The sequence below is a fragment of the Hyaena hyaena genome, unplaced genomic scaffold (assembly GCF_003009895.1).
Source record: "Hyaena hyaena isolate Hyena2069 unplaced genomic scaffold, ASM300989v1 scaffold_1511, whole genome shotgun sequence".
NCBI classification, from domain to species: domain Eukaryota; kingdom Metazoa; phylum Chordata; class Mammalia; order Carnivora; family Hyaenidae; genus Hyaena; species Hyaena hyaena.
Window position 1 is genome coordinate 148,972 of NW_024082143.1, and position 17,908 is coordinate 166,879.

Below are 17,908 nucleotides of genomic sequence, written 5' to 3' on the forward strand. Positions count from 1 at the left end.
TTCTAATTATAAAGCCATGTGAGCACACAGTGATATGCATTGGTATAACTGACTTCCTGGCTGTAGGGGCAACATTTGAAGCATTTGGGGTGATCCTTTGGAAGAAGGACTCAGTTTAGTCAACACAGTAATCACCCTTTTACTGAGCACCTCCACAGTGTGATGCACTGAGCTGGGAATCAGGAAATTCAAGGCAAAAGGCAGGGGTTCACTTCTCCAGCTGAACATTTGAATCTTTTGGGAAACTTAAAAAAAAGAACAACAACGCAGATGCCTAGGCCCCACTCTAGACCTTGATTTTATTTTTAACCATCTCCCACCCAGGCAACTCTAATAGACATCCAGGTTTGAGGAGCCACTGATATAAAGTACAGTTTGGTTTTCAAGGCACTTAGAATTTAATTGAGAATATAGGACTTCTATTTATATCTATCACTTTTTTTTTTTAAGCTCCCTATGCAGAAGCATATAGTAAGTTTCAAGTAAGAGGTATGGACATCATAACTACTGTGTTTACAAGAACAGGCCTCTAGAGGCCAGGGTGATCATGGAAGAGGTAGGATTTGAGACTATGCTTAAGGATGTGTAGGACATAAGAAAACAAAGATGTGAGAACAGGGCATTCTGAGTAGAAAACTAACATCAACCTAAGCTCAAGTGTGTTGGCTCAAGGCAAGGATATGTAAGGTATGTGCCAGGTATTAACTGGATATTAGTGGGAAAATAGTGAAAATTCAGAGGGGCCTGTATAGGGACTTGGGCCAAAAATCTGGATTTGAGTTCTTTACATGCCATGAAATATATGCTTACTTTGACAAGTTGTTTCACATCTTTGAACTCCAGTTTCCACATCTGCCAAAAGTGGGATAAGTTCCCATCGGGTTGTTTGGAACCAGTAAGGTGATATGTATACAAGCACTTGGTAAACCACAGAACCGCCCCCCCAATGCTAGCTTTTGTTGTCTTTTGGAGGGTCAGGCATTGGAGATTTTAGAGCAGAGGAGTGATGTATTAAAACGTTAATCATTCATCCTATTTTTTTCATGAGTGGGTGAAAGGAGCTAAAAACAAGTATTTACTATCAGTGCATTATTTAATGTGATTTTGTTTAGGGACTGAAGCCCAACTCTCAAAAAAGATCACCCTAGCTGCCCATCATGGCTGCTGGAGAAGCTACGCCTGATAAAGCAGAAGGTTAGTATTGCTCTTCCCTAATGACTCAGTGCACAATGCATGGTACTCCAACAGTTTTGAGAAACTTCTAAATTAATCTCTGGAGCATTAAAGTTATTGGTGTGCCTTGTAAGAATTCACCTCATTCTCTTTATTTAAATATACCCAACCTTTGAGAAATCTTTAGCAACTTTTAATTTAGTGTGTGCTATCCAATATGGTATCTACTAGCCATATAAGGCTATTCATTGCTTGAAATGTGACCAGTGAAAGTAAGGACTAAATATTTAATTTTAATTCATTTTAATTTAGATTTAATTAATTTTAATTTCATTGTAATTTAATTCATTAAAATATTTAATCCAGTTATTAGAAAACTTTTAACCATGTTTAGAGCAACTTGGGTATGTGAATATACTTTTGCAAGTAGATATTTTAGAATACCTGAATAGCTTATTTTTTGATTAAAGGCTAGCATCTGAATTGAGAGGTGTGTTAGTGTAAAATATGTACAGGATTTTTGAAGACAACAAAAAAGAATGTAAATATCATTAATTTTTAATATCAACTGATGGTAAAATGATAATATTTGGGATATATATTACTTAAATAAAATCTATAACAATTAGTTATGTATGTTATTTAAATTAATTTCCTCTTTTCGATTTTAGAAATGTGACTACTAGAAAATTTTAAATTATATTTGGCTCACATTGTATTTCTTAAAAAAATTTTTTAAATGATTAGTTATTTTTGGGAAAGAGAGAGAGAAAGAGCATGAATGGGGGAAGGGCAGAGAGAGAAGAAGACATGGAATCTGAAGCAGGCTCCAGGCTCCGAGCTGTCAGAAATGGCAGCACAAACCATGAGATCGAACCCACAAACCATGAGATCATGACCTGAGCCCAAGCTGGACACTTAACTGACTAAGGCCACCCAGGCACCCGTCACATTGTATTTCTTTTAGAGCTAATTTAGACTTGGAAACTCTGTAGGAAATCTTAAATTTCCTTTAGGCTTAGGTAGCCAGATTGAGAAACAGAGTTCTGCATAGAGGCTGAGATCATGAAGATTTCCTGTTAGGCTACCTCTCTTTGGCTCTTGTGACCTCAGGCAATATATGATAGAGACCAGCCAGCTTCTATTCTGAGCTACAAATAGAGCACTATGTGGATTACCTTAACTCTGTCTGGATAATACAGCACATTTTTAAGATGGATAGGGCAGAAGGGAAGAAGATTCATAAAGTAGAGGAAGAATATTCTCTAGTTCCATTTTGCCTTAGGGTCATGCCCATAATTAGTTAAATTATATTTGAAGTCTTCATACTGAGAGTTGGAAATTCCCCTGTATCTTCTTCACAACCTAATCCCACTCTGGGAAAGATTAACATAGAGAGATTGTTTTGGAAGGAAGGTACTGTAAAATCTCCCTCAGGTAGGTAGGAAATTTTAATCAGTTTATTGTTGCAAAGATGATAAACCACTTGGCTAAAGAAGGAATAAAGAAAGTGAGGGAATGAGGAAAAGTGTGTAAGAGACAACTCAACAGAATTCTGATTCATTGGAACTGAACAGTTGGGTCTTAGTACAGAATGTGCTGTGGAGAAAATTGTTGAATATGGGTTTGAGGAGATGATAGCCATATGCCACTTGGAATTTGAGTGTCACTTGGTTTTTAGGGGGTACCTGGGTAGCCCAGTTGGTTGAGTATCCAATTTTTGATTTCAGCTCAGGTCATGATTTCACAATTTGTGAGACTGACCCCTGCATTGGGCTCTGTGCTGCTCCTCCTCTGCTTTTGCTCTCTCTCACACTCTCTAAAAATAAATAAACTTTAAAAAAATAAATTATTTTGAAAAGAAATTAGACAAATTATATTTTCTTCACTTACATGTAATTAAATTGAATATAAACTATTTTCTTTGAGGTTTCTCTTCAAAGAGCTTCCCTTCACTTTCTGTTTCCATAACTCTTTGCCCTGGAATGAATTCAACCATCTTAGTTTCAGCTTCCCTCTCCTGCACCTTGTCTCTAAGCTTCTCCCTTCTCCTGACTTAACCCTGCCTGTCTTCTGAACCTGCTTTTAGAAGGAGATCTTTCAGCACACACAGTAGTATTCAAACCTTTGTTTATTTGTTTTTTACTTCTTTGCTGTCTGTGTATTTTTAGCCAAGGGATATTTCATACAAAATGAAAACTTAGGAAGAGCTCAAATATGTAAAAGAGATAAGGCCTGAGCTGCTGTGATTGAAAGAAGGAAAGGCCCTGAAGGCACATGAAATTGATAAAGTACAGTTTTGAAACCACTGTCTTAGTCTGGATTTGATTCACTGTTTTATTTCTCTTGGGATATTTCTGTTTTAAACCTTATCTCTAATAATACAATGCAAAGTCTCATATCTTTAAAGGGAAATTCGTACATTAACAAGCTGGCAGTAGGGGGTGTTGGTGACTTATGTTGGCCTCCATCCTTTCAATATATGTGTCATACTAAATGTCATGGCACTTACTTACAATTTTTTTTTCCTGGCATTAGGCTCTAAGTACCTGGAAGGCAGAGGTACCTAATGTCCTATTTATTTTGACACATTTAGCACCAAATCAGCACTAAATTTAGCACATTTAGCATCTGGGACTTAGTAGGTGCTTAATGAACATATGCTGAACTAAATCTCATTGAGTCTGAAGTATAGCTTTTCTAACACCTGTGAAATCAAACACATAGGCACTTACTTTGACTATATAGGCAAAGAAGACCTTAGCCATATAGCCATACATCTTTGTTCAGGATATCTCCTTAGTAAGTTTTTGTGGTGTCTCTGAAGAATGCAGCCTGTTTGTAGAAAGAATAAAAGCTCTCTTAGTAAGGCCAGTTATTTTTTTATGACCCAGATATTTTATTGTTATTCCACAAGACAAGTGAAAAATTTCTACCAAATGCATTATGAAAAAATGTTCATAGCAGTGTTATTTGCAGTTGCTCCAAACTTGGAATAGCCCAAATGTCCACCGACAGAAGAATGGGTAAACAGTTTGTATTAGTATTGTGTTGCTGCTACAACAAAAATTACCAAACACATTTTTGCTAGTTCCTTGGACTTTCTAGGGCCAGAAAAGATTTTTGCAATGATACAATCAAGAGATGGCCAATGGTTTGTTCCCTGTCATAAATTCCATAATTAGATCTTCTTTTGATGTCTTCACTTCAGAGATTTACTTGAGCAGTTATACAGAACCTCTAAAGCATTAAAAGAAATCGAAGTTTAAGAATTATCAATCATAATAGCATTAACCTGATGATATATGAAGAGCAGATTTTTAAAAATGTATATGTAAAATAAATGTAAGAAAATATTTTAGGCTAGTGAAATCTTTTAGCCTTAGAAATTCATTATCTTTCCCCATAGAAATGTTAATATTTATATTCATGTTTTATGTAAGTAGTATAAGTATTTCAATCTCTTCATGAACTTTATCATGAAATATTGGTTACTTCTTATAATGATTTTTTTATTGCTTTTGGGGGTTTAATAACTTGAGGAATCCAAAATATAAAGAAATAGTATTATTTGCAAACCTATTAATTAATTAGTTTTGGGTAAAAAGAACTATAATAAGATCAGACTTATTCAAACTAATTTAGAAAGTTGAAATTTATCTTTGTGCCGCTGAAGAAATGAGAACTGACTAATGGAATTAATTATATAAACATGGTTGGAGAAAAGTTTAGCTCAATGATAGTAATATACCACAGTAACTACAGTAATAATTGCTCACATTGATTGAAAGCTTATTATGTGCCAGGCTCTGTGCTAAGTGCTTTGTAACCAAGTGCAATTAAATCCTCAAAACTCTGTGCAAGATATATTCTTATTATTGTTCTCATTTTACAAATGAGAAAACGAAGGCTTAAGACAATAAAATAAGGTTCATGAGCAAATTGTAATGCAAGACCAAAATAGTGTGACTCGGGAATGAGAGCTCTTAAAAGTCATTCTATATGCTATGGATATGTATTTTCAAATAAAAAAAAAGCCCTAATTATACATTTTTTTAAAGAGAAGGAGCAGACCTTGACACCCTCTGCTTAATAATTGAAGTTCTAATGTGCACTTGAATGTATAAAAGCTTCATGCTTGTATACTTACCCCTATTATGAACAAAGAAATGGAAACTTCAAAGATTATTAACTGGATGGATTATTAACATCAAAATTGTTTAATTTCTCATAATTTTAGACTCGTTTGTTGAATATACAAATATCCTTAGAAATTATAAAGTTAAGGAACACACACTAGAGCTTTGCCTTTTCTAAGGGACTGAGATATGAATTCTTTTGTGTTACCTTAAAAATTTAACTTTTTGGTTCAAAGGCTAATTTTTAATTACAGGAGAAAATCAGAACAGCTGCCTCAGGATCTTAAATGCCAATGAGGGCTTGGGATTGCCGACCTGGAGTCAGTGTATCTACATGCTTTCAGTTGGAATCATTTCAGGATCTGTGAGAAGTTACTTTCTTTTGATGATGGCTGCCTTTCTCTACCCCTTAAAGAACAATCCCAGGCCTTGTTCTGTTCAAGAACACCTTGGCCTCACTGTATGGGTTCACTGTGGCAGTCCCTCAATGAGTCAGAATCTACTTGCTGGCTCCAGGAAGGCCATTAGGGTTGCTAGGGTGTATACTAGTTCCTCCACAGTTCAGAGGTGACAGGTGGCTCTTGGTGATGGGGAGAAGCAGACATACTGGTCATCAAAGAGCCCAGCTAGGAGTAAAATGCTGGCTTGGGAATTTAACTACTCTAAGGCAGATTTATAGTTATGACGGGGAAAATCAGAACAGCTTTTTCAGGACATTAAGTTATAATAAAGGCTCAGGATTGACAGCTTGAAATGAAAGTGTCTTGGTCTATTCAGGCTGCTGTAACAAATATCATATTCTGAGTGGCTTATAAGCAACAGAAATTTATTTCTCACAGTTCTGGAGACTGGGAGGTCTGAGATAATGGTGCCATCAAATTTGATGTCTGCTGAGGCCTGCTTTCTCACTGATGGATGTCTTCTCACTGTGTGCTCACAGGGTAGAAGGGACTACCTAGCTCTCTGGAGACTTCTTTATAAGGGCACTAATCTGGATCATTAGGGCTTTACCTTCCCAAAAACCCCACCTCCTAGTACCATAAATCAGGCATTAAGTTGCAACATATGAATTTTTCGGGAATACATATCTTTAGTCCATAGCAGAAAGTGGCAATGAAGTACTAATATTTCACTAGAGTGAAGAGGCAAACCTCATTGGAGTCTTCAGTACTCACAAAGAGTGGATGGCATCAGGAAAAGAAGATGTGTTGAAAAAAACAGGAAGCAACTCAGGACAATGACTCCTGGGTGGGCTTCCAGCTCGGCTGACTTTGGTAGGCATTTGGGCCTTCTGCGTGTCAGAGCTTTGCCTATATATGAAGACTAGATCATCTCCAAGGTCTTGTTTGGAATGAAGACATGATAGTTTCACCAAAACTCGGTAACTTAATCATCTCATGTATGAATAAGTTATATTGCTTGTCATGTGTATGACTCATGGAGGTACTGTAATTATAAGGGAAGTTCCATTGGTCAGAAGGATGAATTTGAAGGAGGAAAGCTCATCACGAGGGGAAGATAAAGAGGACAAGTTGTGAGTCACCCCTCAGAATACTGCCTTTCCTCCGGAAGTACATTGTCTGGTTAGAAGATCCCTCAAAGTGAATTTAGATTTTAGTTCAAACTTGACAGACAGTTTTAATCCCTGCATTCCTGTCTCTTCCATGTGAGGATAGTGCATCTTATAGTTTAAGTGATGACATTTATAATGAAATATTTTATGATTCACATGTGACTTTGTGCTCTGATCCATACAAAGAATATATATACTTTTCCAAAAACACATGCATGAAGTCTTGACAAGTATTTTTTTATTGGAAAGAATTAAAAAATCCACGAATTGGTATCCTTAGAAATATGTAAATAGCTCTGAATATGGGGAGATACAGTGGCAAGTGTGGGTGGCCAGGGAGATTTGAGTTTGGCATGACTTACATACAACACTTTCCATGGCATAGGTAAGAGTGGAAGGGGGGAAGAAGCCTGAGAGCAAGAAAAGATGTTGTTTTTTCTAGAATGATTACAGAGGAACAATTTTAATGCCCATTGATGGGACAACTTAGTAGATGCTTTTTCTTCTAACCCACACTTTTAAGGGGGTACTAGAGCCTAGTCGTCTCTCTCCTTTATTGCTAGGGTCTTTTCCCAGGCTTCAATCCTTGGGATGGCTTGCCCCAAAGAAACAGCTACCTGTGGCCCACGAGTCTACATGGGGAAAAGCAAGGGGAGATTTTGTGAAGGCATGAAGAGAACTTGTCTCCAATATTTTGTTATGAAAATTTCAAACATATAGAAAGCTTGAAAGAATTTTAAATTAACCCCCATAGACCTATCACCCAGTTCTTACCATGAATATTTTACTGTATTTGATTTATTTCATATCCATGCATCATCATGCATATCATAGTAAGAATTCATTACTTGTTTATATTTTCCTTCTATGGGTATAAAATGTACAACAACAAAATGCCAACATCTTAGACATATATTCACTGAGTTGATTACATATGCCTGTGTTATCCACTCTGTATCAAAATATAGAATGGTTACTATTACCCTAGAAATTTCCTTTAGGTTCCTTTTCAGTCAATCCATGCCATCCTCCACCAGAAGAATTACCGCTCTTTTTTTTCTCCCATATGTTACTGGTGTTTGCACTACAACTTCATATAAGTGGAGTCATAAAATATTATATTTGTGTGTGTGTGTGTATGTGTGTATGTGTAAGGATGCTTGCTTTGCATAATGTTTTTGAAATGCATTCATGTTGCTGTGCGTGTCAGTAGTTTGATTCTTTTTTATTGCTGAGTCGTATTTTATTGTAAATATATGTTTCATTCTCTTTGATAAATACCTAGGAGTGGGATTGCATAGATCACAGGTTAGGAGTATATTAAGTTTTATAAGAAATTGCCATATCTTATTTTATATTTCTACCAGTGACACAAGTGTCCCAGTAGCCGCACAGCCTCACCAATATTGGCTGTTATCAGTGTTTTTAATTTTAACCATTCTGGTGGGTATGTGGTGACTATGATCTGAATGTTTGGATCCCCACTGAAATGGGAATGTTGAAATCCAACCACCAAGGTGATGTTATTAGAAGGTGATTAGGTCATAAAGGTGGGACCTTTATGGTGAGGATACCCTCACCTGACCATGCTGGCGCCCTGCTCTTGTACTTCCAACCTCCAGAATTGTGAGAAATAAATGTCTATTGCTTGTAAGTCACCTGGCCTGTGGCATTTTGTTATAGCAGCCCACGTGGAGTATGGTTTTGATTTTTGTGAAGATGAAGTTTTTAATTGCTTAAAATTTGAGTGGCTGAAAAGAAAAGGGAGAAAATCTTGTTCCTAAGAATACTAAAAGAAGTAGAGTTATAGGAATGGGGAGCACAATGGCCAGACTGAAAAGCCATTTTGAATCAGTAATTTGGTAATATATTTAAATTTTACTGAGTCCAGGTTAAGAAGAAGAAGGCACAAATACTTACCTGGCAAGGGAGATACCATGATCACGAAGGTGGCTTTCCCAGGGCGAGGCTTATCCATTGCACTCCGGATATGCTGACCCCTGCGATTTCCCCAAACATGGGGAACTCGACTGCATAATTTTTGGTAGTGGAGGACTGTATTCGTGCTTTCCCCTGAAAAAAAAAAAAAAAAGAAGAAGAAGAAGAAGGCGAGAAACACTTTCAAATATCAGAATCAATTAATAATGAAGGAAATCCATAAGGATGAAATTTTAGAGAAGACTAAATGAGAATCATACAGTCTATGCACATGCTGTAGAATTATATATGTAGTTCTGAATAAAAAGAATAAGAATCTCAGGACAATATAAGTAAGTTATTATAATGTTACTCATTTGTAGTTGTGTATTTTTTTATTTCAATGCTATTCCTACTCAGTAAACCTATTGAGTTTATTTTGTAGTTATAATTTTAACATCTAGATGTAAGATAAATATTCGTGAAGAAATGTACAGCCATATGAATGAGTCATCAGGTATAGAAAATACACTTAGATTTGTTATAATTTCTGTGCCCCAAACATGTTATGTCTTCTGTGTAGTAACATTTAAAGAACTTGAGGAGCTGAAGGGGATTTCAATTTTGTGTGTTTTGTTTGGTTTCCTGGACTTCAGTAAGTTAAAATAATCTGCGTTATCACTCTCACCATTGCAAGCTAATGTTTTTTAAAGTAAAATATTATATTGAAGGAGCATTATGTGAACTTCTTTTGCATCCATGTATAACATCTACTTGTAACACTTACCTTATAATATCCTGCAAGATTCATCACTGCCCAAATTCTAATCTCATAGTTTTGCCATTTGTGATCAAGAAAGTACATTAACTACTTAAAAAAAATATTTTGTGTTTCTGTTTTAGGTTCCATATTAGAGATCACCAAGCAAGATTTTTTTCAAGAAGCAAAAGCTCTCATTGCCCAACATAATGAGAGAGTAAATGAGGTTAATGCTTTTCATTTATCTAACTTATTTTTCAGGAAACTAATAACTATTTTTATATTCTATACTGATTGTTCCAAATGGTTGCATGAACCCTAATAGATTCTGAATAGAAGAGAAAATGAAATCTTTACTAGCTATAAAAACTTATTTTAGATTGTATTTAAAAATAAGATTTTATAACTATACAGATTATTTAATTACGTATATATTTGATTTGCACATTTAATCCAAAGTTTAATGTTTTATTTTAATGAATTATAACAAATATTTAAATTAACTGTCTCAAATAAATATCCCTCATTAAAAACTATTAGATAAAGCTAAACTGGAAAATATACTGTGAGATGTGTCTTTCCCATGCCTCCAGAATGACATTCTCCCCTGAATCTTATTTCATATGACTTTCCATTAGAGCTCTTTACCAGTGTGATCATTCCTTGAGGGAAGTAACTCTTTTCTGACTGTTGCATCTCCAGCAACAAGCTTAGTGACTCACTCAATAAATATTTGCTGAACGGCATAGATTTGGAAGATGAGGAGTGTAAGGGAATGGGTCAGCAATGAGACAGGAGTCAGCACAGGAAGAAATTTTAGAGGAAAACATCTGCAGAGGAGATGAGAAATTGTGCAGGAGCAGCAGCTATTGTGAGAAATGGGTCTTTGGGGAGACGGGTGATGGAAGTGGATCTTAGGATGGTTTACTGTGTGACACATTATACTATTGCTTTTTGAATACTTAAAAAAATTAAAAAAATTTTTTTTAATGTTTTATTTATTTCTGAGAGAGAGAGACAGTGTGAGAAGGGGAGGGTCAGAGAGAGAGAGGGAGATACAGAATCTGAAACAGGCTCCAAGCTCTGAGCTAGCTGTCAGCACAGAGCCTGATGTGGTGCTCAAATCCACGAACCATGAAATCATGACCTGAGCCGAAGCTGGATGCTTAACCGACTGAGCCACCCCGGCGCCCCTGAATATTTTTAAAAAATTTTATGTTTATTAAATTTTTGAGAGAGAAAGAAGGAGAGTGTGAGCGGAGGAAGGGCAGAGAGAAAAGGAGACAAAGAATCCGAAGCAGGTTCCAGGCTCTGAGATGTCAGCTCAGAGCCCGATGCTGGGCTTGAACCCATGAATCATGAGATCATGACCAGAGCCAAGTCGATGCTTAACTGACTGAGCCACCCAGGTGCCCCTTGAATACTTTTTTTTTTTTTAAATAGTTTATTGTCAAATTAGTTTCCACATAACACTCAGTGCTCATCCCCACACCCTTGAATACTTTTTTTAAAAACTGAATTTTAGGTAAGGACTTTAAATATTTTTAAATGCTTATAGGGGAGGGGGATATAATTTTGCATGTTTCTTTTGAATGATCATCTATGCTGAAACTGCTCATAAGTGGGTTTAGATTTGTAATCAACATTGTTCACATTGCTTAACTAATTTTTTTCTCTGACCAATTCCAAATGATTTTAAGTTATATTGACTTCACCAGTAGAAACATAGGTTGATTACTAGTTTAAAGAGTTAGATAGATGTATTTTAGAACCTTGACCTTTGTAGAGAATTTTATCCAATCATAATAGCATACTCTTCCATCTTTGATTGCTTGGCAATACATAGTACTAGTCTATTAAAATCTTTTTACTGGCATTTTGAGTTGGCAACAATTTGAATTTGACTAAATCTTTTTTTTCTGGAGGGGCGTGAGGAGGGCAGGGGACTATAGCTTGCTCTATGGGCCAAGAGAATGACCAGAACAACTACAATTGTTTGTATAATTACTTGTTGGAGAACTGGGACTGTATTATTTTTCTATTGCTCAAGGTAGTCATATTATACTATTAATATTAAAATTTATTAAATTTATCTTTGTTTTACTCACAGAATAAAGTTCAAAGTACTTCTATAAATGTTTTTAGAAATAAACATCAAAAACCAAAATCTGTAAAATTTATACCTTTGGAGATTAAAAAAGAAGAAACACTTGAAGGAGTCCAGGAACTTTGGACGGCACACAAAAAGATTTATTTTCCCAAACACCCGTTCAAAAGGGAACATTTTGAGGAGACCCCGCAACAAACTTCTTTTAAGGAGCCATGCATGTTTAGTGTAAAGGAAAAATTCAAAGACCCAATGGATCTAATTGTGAAAGGTAAGATTTTGGTGGAGCAGAGAATTTCAGTAAACCAATAGGCAAAACTGTTTGCTTCTGGTGTGCTTTTAATGGAATTTCCTTGGTGAAACAAAAGCCCATACTTTAAATCTTAGCAATGGGAGGTAGGGAGGCATGATTAAAAATATTTTTTTAATGTTTTTTATTTATTTCTGAGAGAGAGAGAGACAGCATGAGCAGGGGAGGGTCAGAGAGAGAGGGAGATACAGACTCTGAAACAGTCTCCAGGCTCTGAGCTGGCTGTCAGCACAGAGCCTGTCACGGGGCTCGAACCCATGAACCATGAGATCATGACCTGAGCAAAAGTTGGATGCTTAACCGACTGAGCCACCCAGGCGCCCTGGGAGGCATGATTAAATGGGTTACTAAGCTCTGGGGACCACCAGAAATTGCGAGGAGAGTACTTTAATGGGAAAGAGGGATTTATTTGGACAAAATTGGTTACTCATGTCTTCCAACAGAATAATATTTCTTCTGATACAAGTTCTAAGAACATGTAGTTCATTGTTACTAAAGTAGTGAGAGGTTTATGGCTTTGAATTCTATTGTTGGGCAGGGTAGATAGGATAGGCAAGCTGTGAATGTGTTCCCTCCAAACCCCAAATGTATTTTTAGGAACTGTAGAATTTTCCTTAAGAAAAATTATAGTAAAGGCTTATTTTCTATCAGGAACTTGGTAAGATGGAACCTGGAAGTCTGTTTAAGCAAAGTGATATTTTCTTGAGACTAATGTCTAGAAAAAATGACTTTTTTATTAAAAACTTTTAATGTTTTTTTTTTTTTTTTTGAGAGGAGCACGAGTGAGCGAGCATCAATGGGGGACGGGCAGAGAGAAAGGGAGACAGAATCAGAATCTGAAGCAGGCTCCAGACTGTGCTGTCAGCACAGAGCCCAATGTGGAGCCAAATTCATAAACAGTAAGATCATGAAACCAACTGAGCCACCCAGGCACCTCTAGAAAAAATGACTTGTTAAAATATATTTCTGTTTAAGCCTTTGTAACTTCTTATACATTTTTCCTCTTTTGTTATTGCTTCTTATCTTATTCATTCAGTGTGATTTTTTTTTTTCCTATGTTAGGAGCTGGAGAAATAAAGATTAAAAGGCTCATAGGATAATGGTGGGGATGAGTGTCTTGGTAACTTATTATTATCCAATGTGACAATTGCTATACTAGTGTTGAGTGCAAAGCGTTACGGAAACATTACAGAGTAACCAGCCAAGTGCCAGAATGAAGGTTTCTCAGAAGAGATCTCATTAGAAATGGGTTTTAAGGGGGCGCCTGGGTGGCGTAGTCGGTTAAGTGTCTGACTTTCGCTTAGGTCATGATCTCGCGGTTCATGGGTTGACTGCCAGCACAGAGCCTGGAGCCTGTTTCAGAGTCTGTATTTCCCTCTCTCTCGGACCTTCCCCTGCTCACGCTGTCTCTCTCTCTCTCCTAGAAATAAATAAAAATATTAAAAAAAAAAGAAATGTGTTTTAAGGAGAAATTTGTTAAATGTAGTGTGGGAACAGAAGAAGCCATTTTGAGCCATGGGAGAAAAATATTAAAGCTCTGAAGGAAGAAAGAATGTGATACATTTTGGGAAAGGAGAGATATGATAAGAAATGAGGTTAGGAGGATGGATGAGGCTAGATTTAGAAGAAAATATAGTAGCAGGCCTAGGATTTGAACCTGTGTATAATGGAAAGCCACTGGTTATTTCAAGCTGAGGGTGGGGAAACAGTGAAATATGACCATATTTTTTCTGATAGAAAAATAAAACTGTCAGTAGAGGCTGTGGAGAGAATGGTGACAGAGAGATAAGTGAGGAGGTTGCCTGGGAAAGAGATGGTCCATGTAAGAGACGGCAGGGGTCTAAATTAGGGCAATAATGACCATCAAGTAAGTGTGGAGAGGGGATTTACAACAGCACTTCCCAAAATGTAGTTTTCAGACACTAGTTCTGAGGCATTTACCTCAGCAAAAGGGATCTCTGATTACATACATTTTTTTTAATTAAAAAAAATTTTTTTACATTTATTTGTTTTTGAGACCAGATAGAGACAGAGCACAAGTTGCAGAAGGGCAAAGAGAGAATGAGACACTGAATCTGAAGCAGATTCCAGCCTCTGAGCCGTCAGCCCAGAACCTGACACGGAGCTCGAACTCACAAACTGTGAGATCGTGACCTGAGCCGAAGTCAGACGTTTAAGTGACTGAGCCACCCAGGCACACCATCCAGTTAGATAAGTTTAAAAAAATGCATTTACTACTTAAGATTCATGTTGATGATTAATATATTGGGAGTTCTGTGAAATGCCTTAGAAAAGAACTCTTTTTGCTATCACCAATTTCAACTTGGCTATCACCAATTCATTTGAGCAAAGAATTCCTAAAGAGAAATATTAAGGTTTCTAGACTGGAATGCTGGGTCATTAGACATCATTAAGGTGAGATTGGAATGGAGAAGGACAAGTGGAATTTAGGCAGATGGAGAAAGGGATGGGAAAGGCAATGAATTGAGTTTTAGACCTGCTTAAGTAGACATGAATATGGAGATAACCATTAAGAAGTTGGAATTCGAGATCTGGCAGTTAAGAGAGGGACACAGGTGAAGACTGAAGATTGACATTGGGGGTAATGCCATGATGTAATTGTGAGGTTCATGCATTTGTTCAACCAACAGTTACTTGTATGTGAGATGTATAGAGAGAAAAGATATGCTACTTACCCTCAAGAAGTTCAAACTTGATATATGTAATTTGTATGTGGTTGGATGAAGAAGGATAAATGGATAGTTACAATGTAGTGTGACTCATACTGTGATAAAAATAAGCTTTACTGCTTTGAAATCAATAGGAAGGTGATACGTACTTCAGATTTAGTAATCAGGGATGGATTCCCAGGAGATTTAAAGTCTTTGGTAAATTTTGAAGGGCGATTAAACATTTACTCAAGAAAGAAGAAAAGTTCCATAGAACTCTGACTACAGTCAGATGGTCTAACCTCTACCTGATAATGGATATCTGAGAAAGTGACTGTAGTATATTTGCAGGAGCTGAAATGATTTTATATGACTAAAATGAAGATTGAGGAGAACTTTGAATTTTAACCTAAAAATAATGGGACCATTCAGATGTTTATTTTGTTTTTAAGTTTATTTATTTTAAAAGAGACAGAGATCGCATGAGTGGGGGAGATGGAAAGAGGGAGAGAGAGAGAATCTCAGGCAGGCTCCATGCTGCCAGCGCAGAACCCATGAAATCAAGAGACCATGACATGAGCCCAAACCAAGAATCGGATACATAATGGACTGAGACACCTAGGGTCCCACCATTCAGGTGTTTTAGTGAAAAGTTCTCGTGACCACATTTGCATTGTTCAGGCATTTCTGAAAGTAGAGACGAGGTGTGATGAACTTTGGATGCACAGGTCTGTCACTGAGGGGACTAATTCATATGAGAAAAGATGACTTGAATTAAGGTAGTGGCACTGGGGCCAGAACTGAGAGGAGAGATTTTAGAGATATTTGAGAAGTAGAGTTTCTAGATTTGGTCAGCAGTGGGTGGAAACATAAGACACAGGGGAAGAGCTATAGGATTCACTGCTACAGTAGTTTATACTAAGTGGCAGCATGGGAACAGATGCAAGAAATTAAAGGGTTGGAGGCGCGTCTTACATAAGGATGAAACTGCCACCAGCAATAAGTTGGAATCTAAACCATGTACCTTCGGAGCTTTGTTGTTCTAGGTGATGAAATTGGAAAACAGCGTTATTGACTATGTTGGTGGTTTTGGCTGTTTGTGGGAAGTTATTATATAAAAGAGATGAACTTAACAAAAGTATTGGCTGGTTTGCAAGCAGAAATGAAAGGGCATAGAGTGGTACTAGGTATCTGAGTCCTTGGTTTTGAGCAACTGTCTAAGACTTACCCTTGCAGCAAAAATCAGATTAAGGGTGTGTCCTTCCTAACCCAGCCCATTTTCTCAGATCACCTCCAGGCACTTCCCACTAAATTGAGAGACTAAAGCAAGGGGTAAAGAAATGAAGATACAAAAGAGATTTTTTAAAGCTATGCTTAAAAAAATAATTTAGAATGTGGTTATTGGCATGAAGAATTAATTAGAAGAGAACGGATTAAAAAATCTAACAAATATTTTAGAGAATGGTATTGCCAAAGAAACCATGAACTTTGATTTAATAAAATGTTCAAAAGTAAAATAACCTGGCTTTATTTGGAAGTGACCCACAAAAGCTGGATAGCCCCCAAGGAGGTTAATAGCAAGAAGTAGCTAACAAGCAAAGAAAAATCTTCCCTGAGTAGATCCAGAGACCATTAGGAAAAAAGTGAATAAAGGAGTGTATTTCTAGGACAGAATCATTGTATACTCAAAGAACTTCCCCACTTCCAGGTTAGGGGGCCTCTCAGTGCCTCCCCAGCAGGATTCTCTAACTTCTTTTGTCTGGTAATTGCTGTGTGTCTTTTCTTTTTCCCTTTCATGAATGGAGTTTTTACTGAAGTTATCTTATACCTGTCCTACTGCTGGATGTTTTGTGCTTCTGGAAGAAGGTGGAAATAATGTTATATTTTGTATATATTATTACTGGCCAGAAGAAGCCACACCTGGACCTGATGGAGAAGACTGCAAATAGAGATTCTGGACTCTGAGCTGGATGTAATACCTTGATTGAACTTTAGGTTACCTCCTTTGGGGAGAGGAAAAGTGTATTTTGTCAGGGAATAAGAATGGTTGGATATTTGATATTCAAAAGGGCTGACTGTGGCAGAGACTGACTAGATATTTATCAAACTTCTTACTGTAACCTTTCTTCCTGGGCACTTGGCTAACATACCCTTACAGTTAGGTGGAACTATGTGACTAAGATTTGGCTCAGTGGATTATAGGTAGAAGTGATGCTTATCCAAAAAATGCCTTTTGTTCTTTCCCCAACATGGTCTCCCACATTTTGAGTACTCTTAAAACAATTGCAATTTCAAGGCGCCTGGGTGGCTTAGTCGGTTAAGCGTCCGACTTTCGCTTAGGTCATGATCTCGTGGTTCGTGTGTTCGAGCCCCACGTCGGGCTCTGTGCTGACTGCCAGCTCAGAGCCTGGAGGCTGTTTCAGAGTCTGTGACTCCCTCTCTCTCTGATCCTCCCCTGCTCACCTGTCTCTCTCTCTCTCTCCTAGAAATAAATAAAACATTAAAAAAAATTAAAAGAATGTAGCTCTAAAAAAAAAAAAACAATTGCAATTTCACTGGTGGGAGAATGGTAAAAAGTGCTTTTATGTATTATTTATTTATTAAATTTTTTTTTCTGTTACAAAACTTTATTTTGTTTTTTTTTAAGTTTTAAAATGTATTTTTGAGAGAGAGAGAGAGAAAGGGAGGGAGAGGGAGGGAGGCAGGAAAGGAGGGAGGGATGGAGAGAGAGAAAGACACAGAATCTGAAGCAGCCTCTAGGCTCTGAACTGTCAGTACAGAGCCTGGTGCATAGCTCAAACCACATAGATTATGTGAGATCATAATCTGAGCCAAAGTCGGACGCTTGACTGGCTGAGCCACCCAGGCACCCTGTAAAACTGCTTTTAATAACTGTCAATTGAAACATTTCTATTGCGATATTCAGTAAATATATAAAACTCGGTATGGGGATTATAAAAGGGAAAGAAAATGGTCATAACTTGCTCGCCCATGGAACTTGTAGTCTAGCTCAGGAAACAGGTATCAGTTAAATAATCATTCATATGAAGTTGAGAGTATATGACAAATGAATGGGGCTTGGACTGGGGTCAGCAAAGGCTTTCCAAAGGAAATGACAATTAAGCTAAACTATGTCAGATGAGGAAGAATTACTAGGACAAGAAGTAATTCCTGCTTGGAGTTCTAGGTCATGGGAAAACCATTTACAATGGCTGAAGGGAAGGAAGCACAGACATAATTACAAAGAAGTACAAAAAAAC

General features: G+C 37.0%; 1 protein-coding gene and 1 non-coding gene across 2 annotated transcripts in view; both read left to right on the forward strand.

The window, feature by feature from the left end:
• IQCM (IQ motif containing M) overlaps positions 1-17,908 on the forward strand; it is a gene marked incomplete at its 3' end in the record, with an annotated part of 223,658 nt that overhangs the window by 63,360 nt on the left and 142,390 nt on the right. Inside the window, exons 2-4 of the mRNA XM_039223934.1 lie at positions 1,113-1,194; positions 9,706-9,788; positions 11,673-11,940. Of these exons, the coding sequence (XP_039079865.1) occupies positions 1,158-1,194; positions 9,706-9,788; positions 11,673-11,940 (388 nt within the window). The remainder of the gene's footprint in view (positions 1-1,112; positions 1,195-9,705; positions 9,789-11,672; positions 11,941-17,908) is intronic.
• LOC120225768 lies at positions 8,798-8,961 on the forward strand. Its single transcript, XR_005526891.1, has one exon. It is a non-coding gene; the product is annotated as a U1 spliceosomal RNA (small nuclear RNA).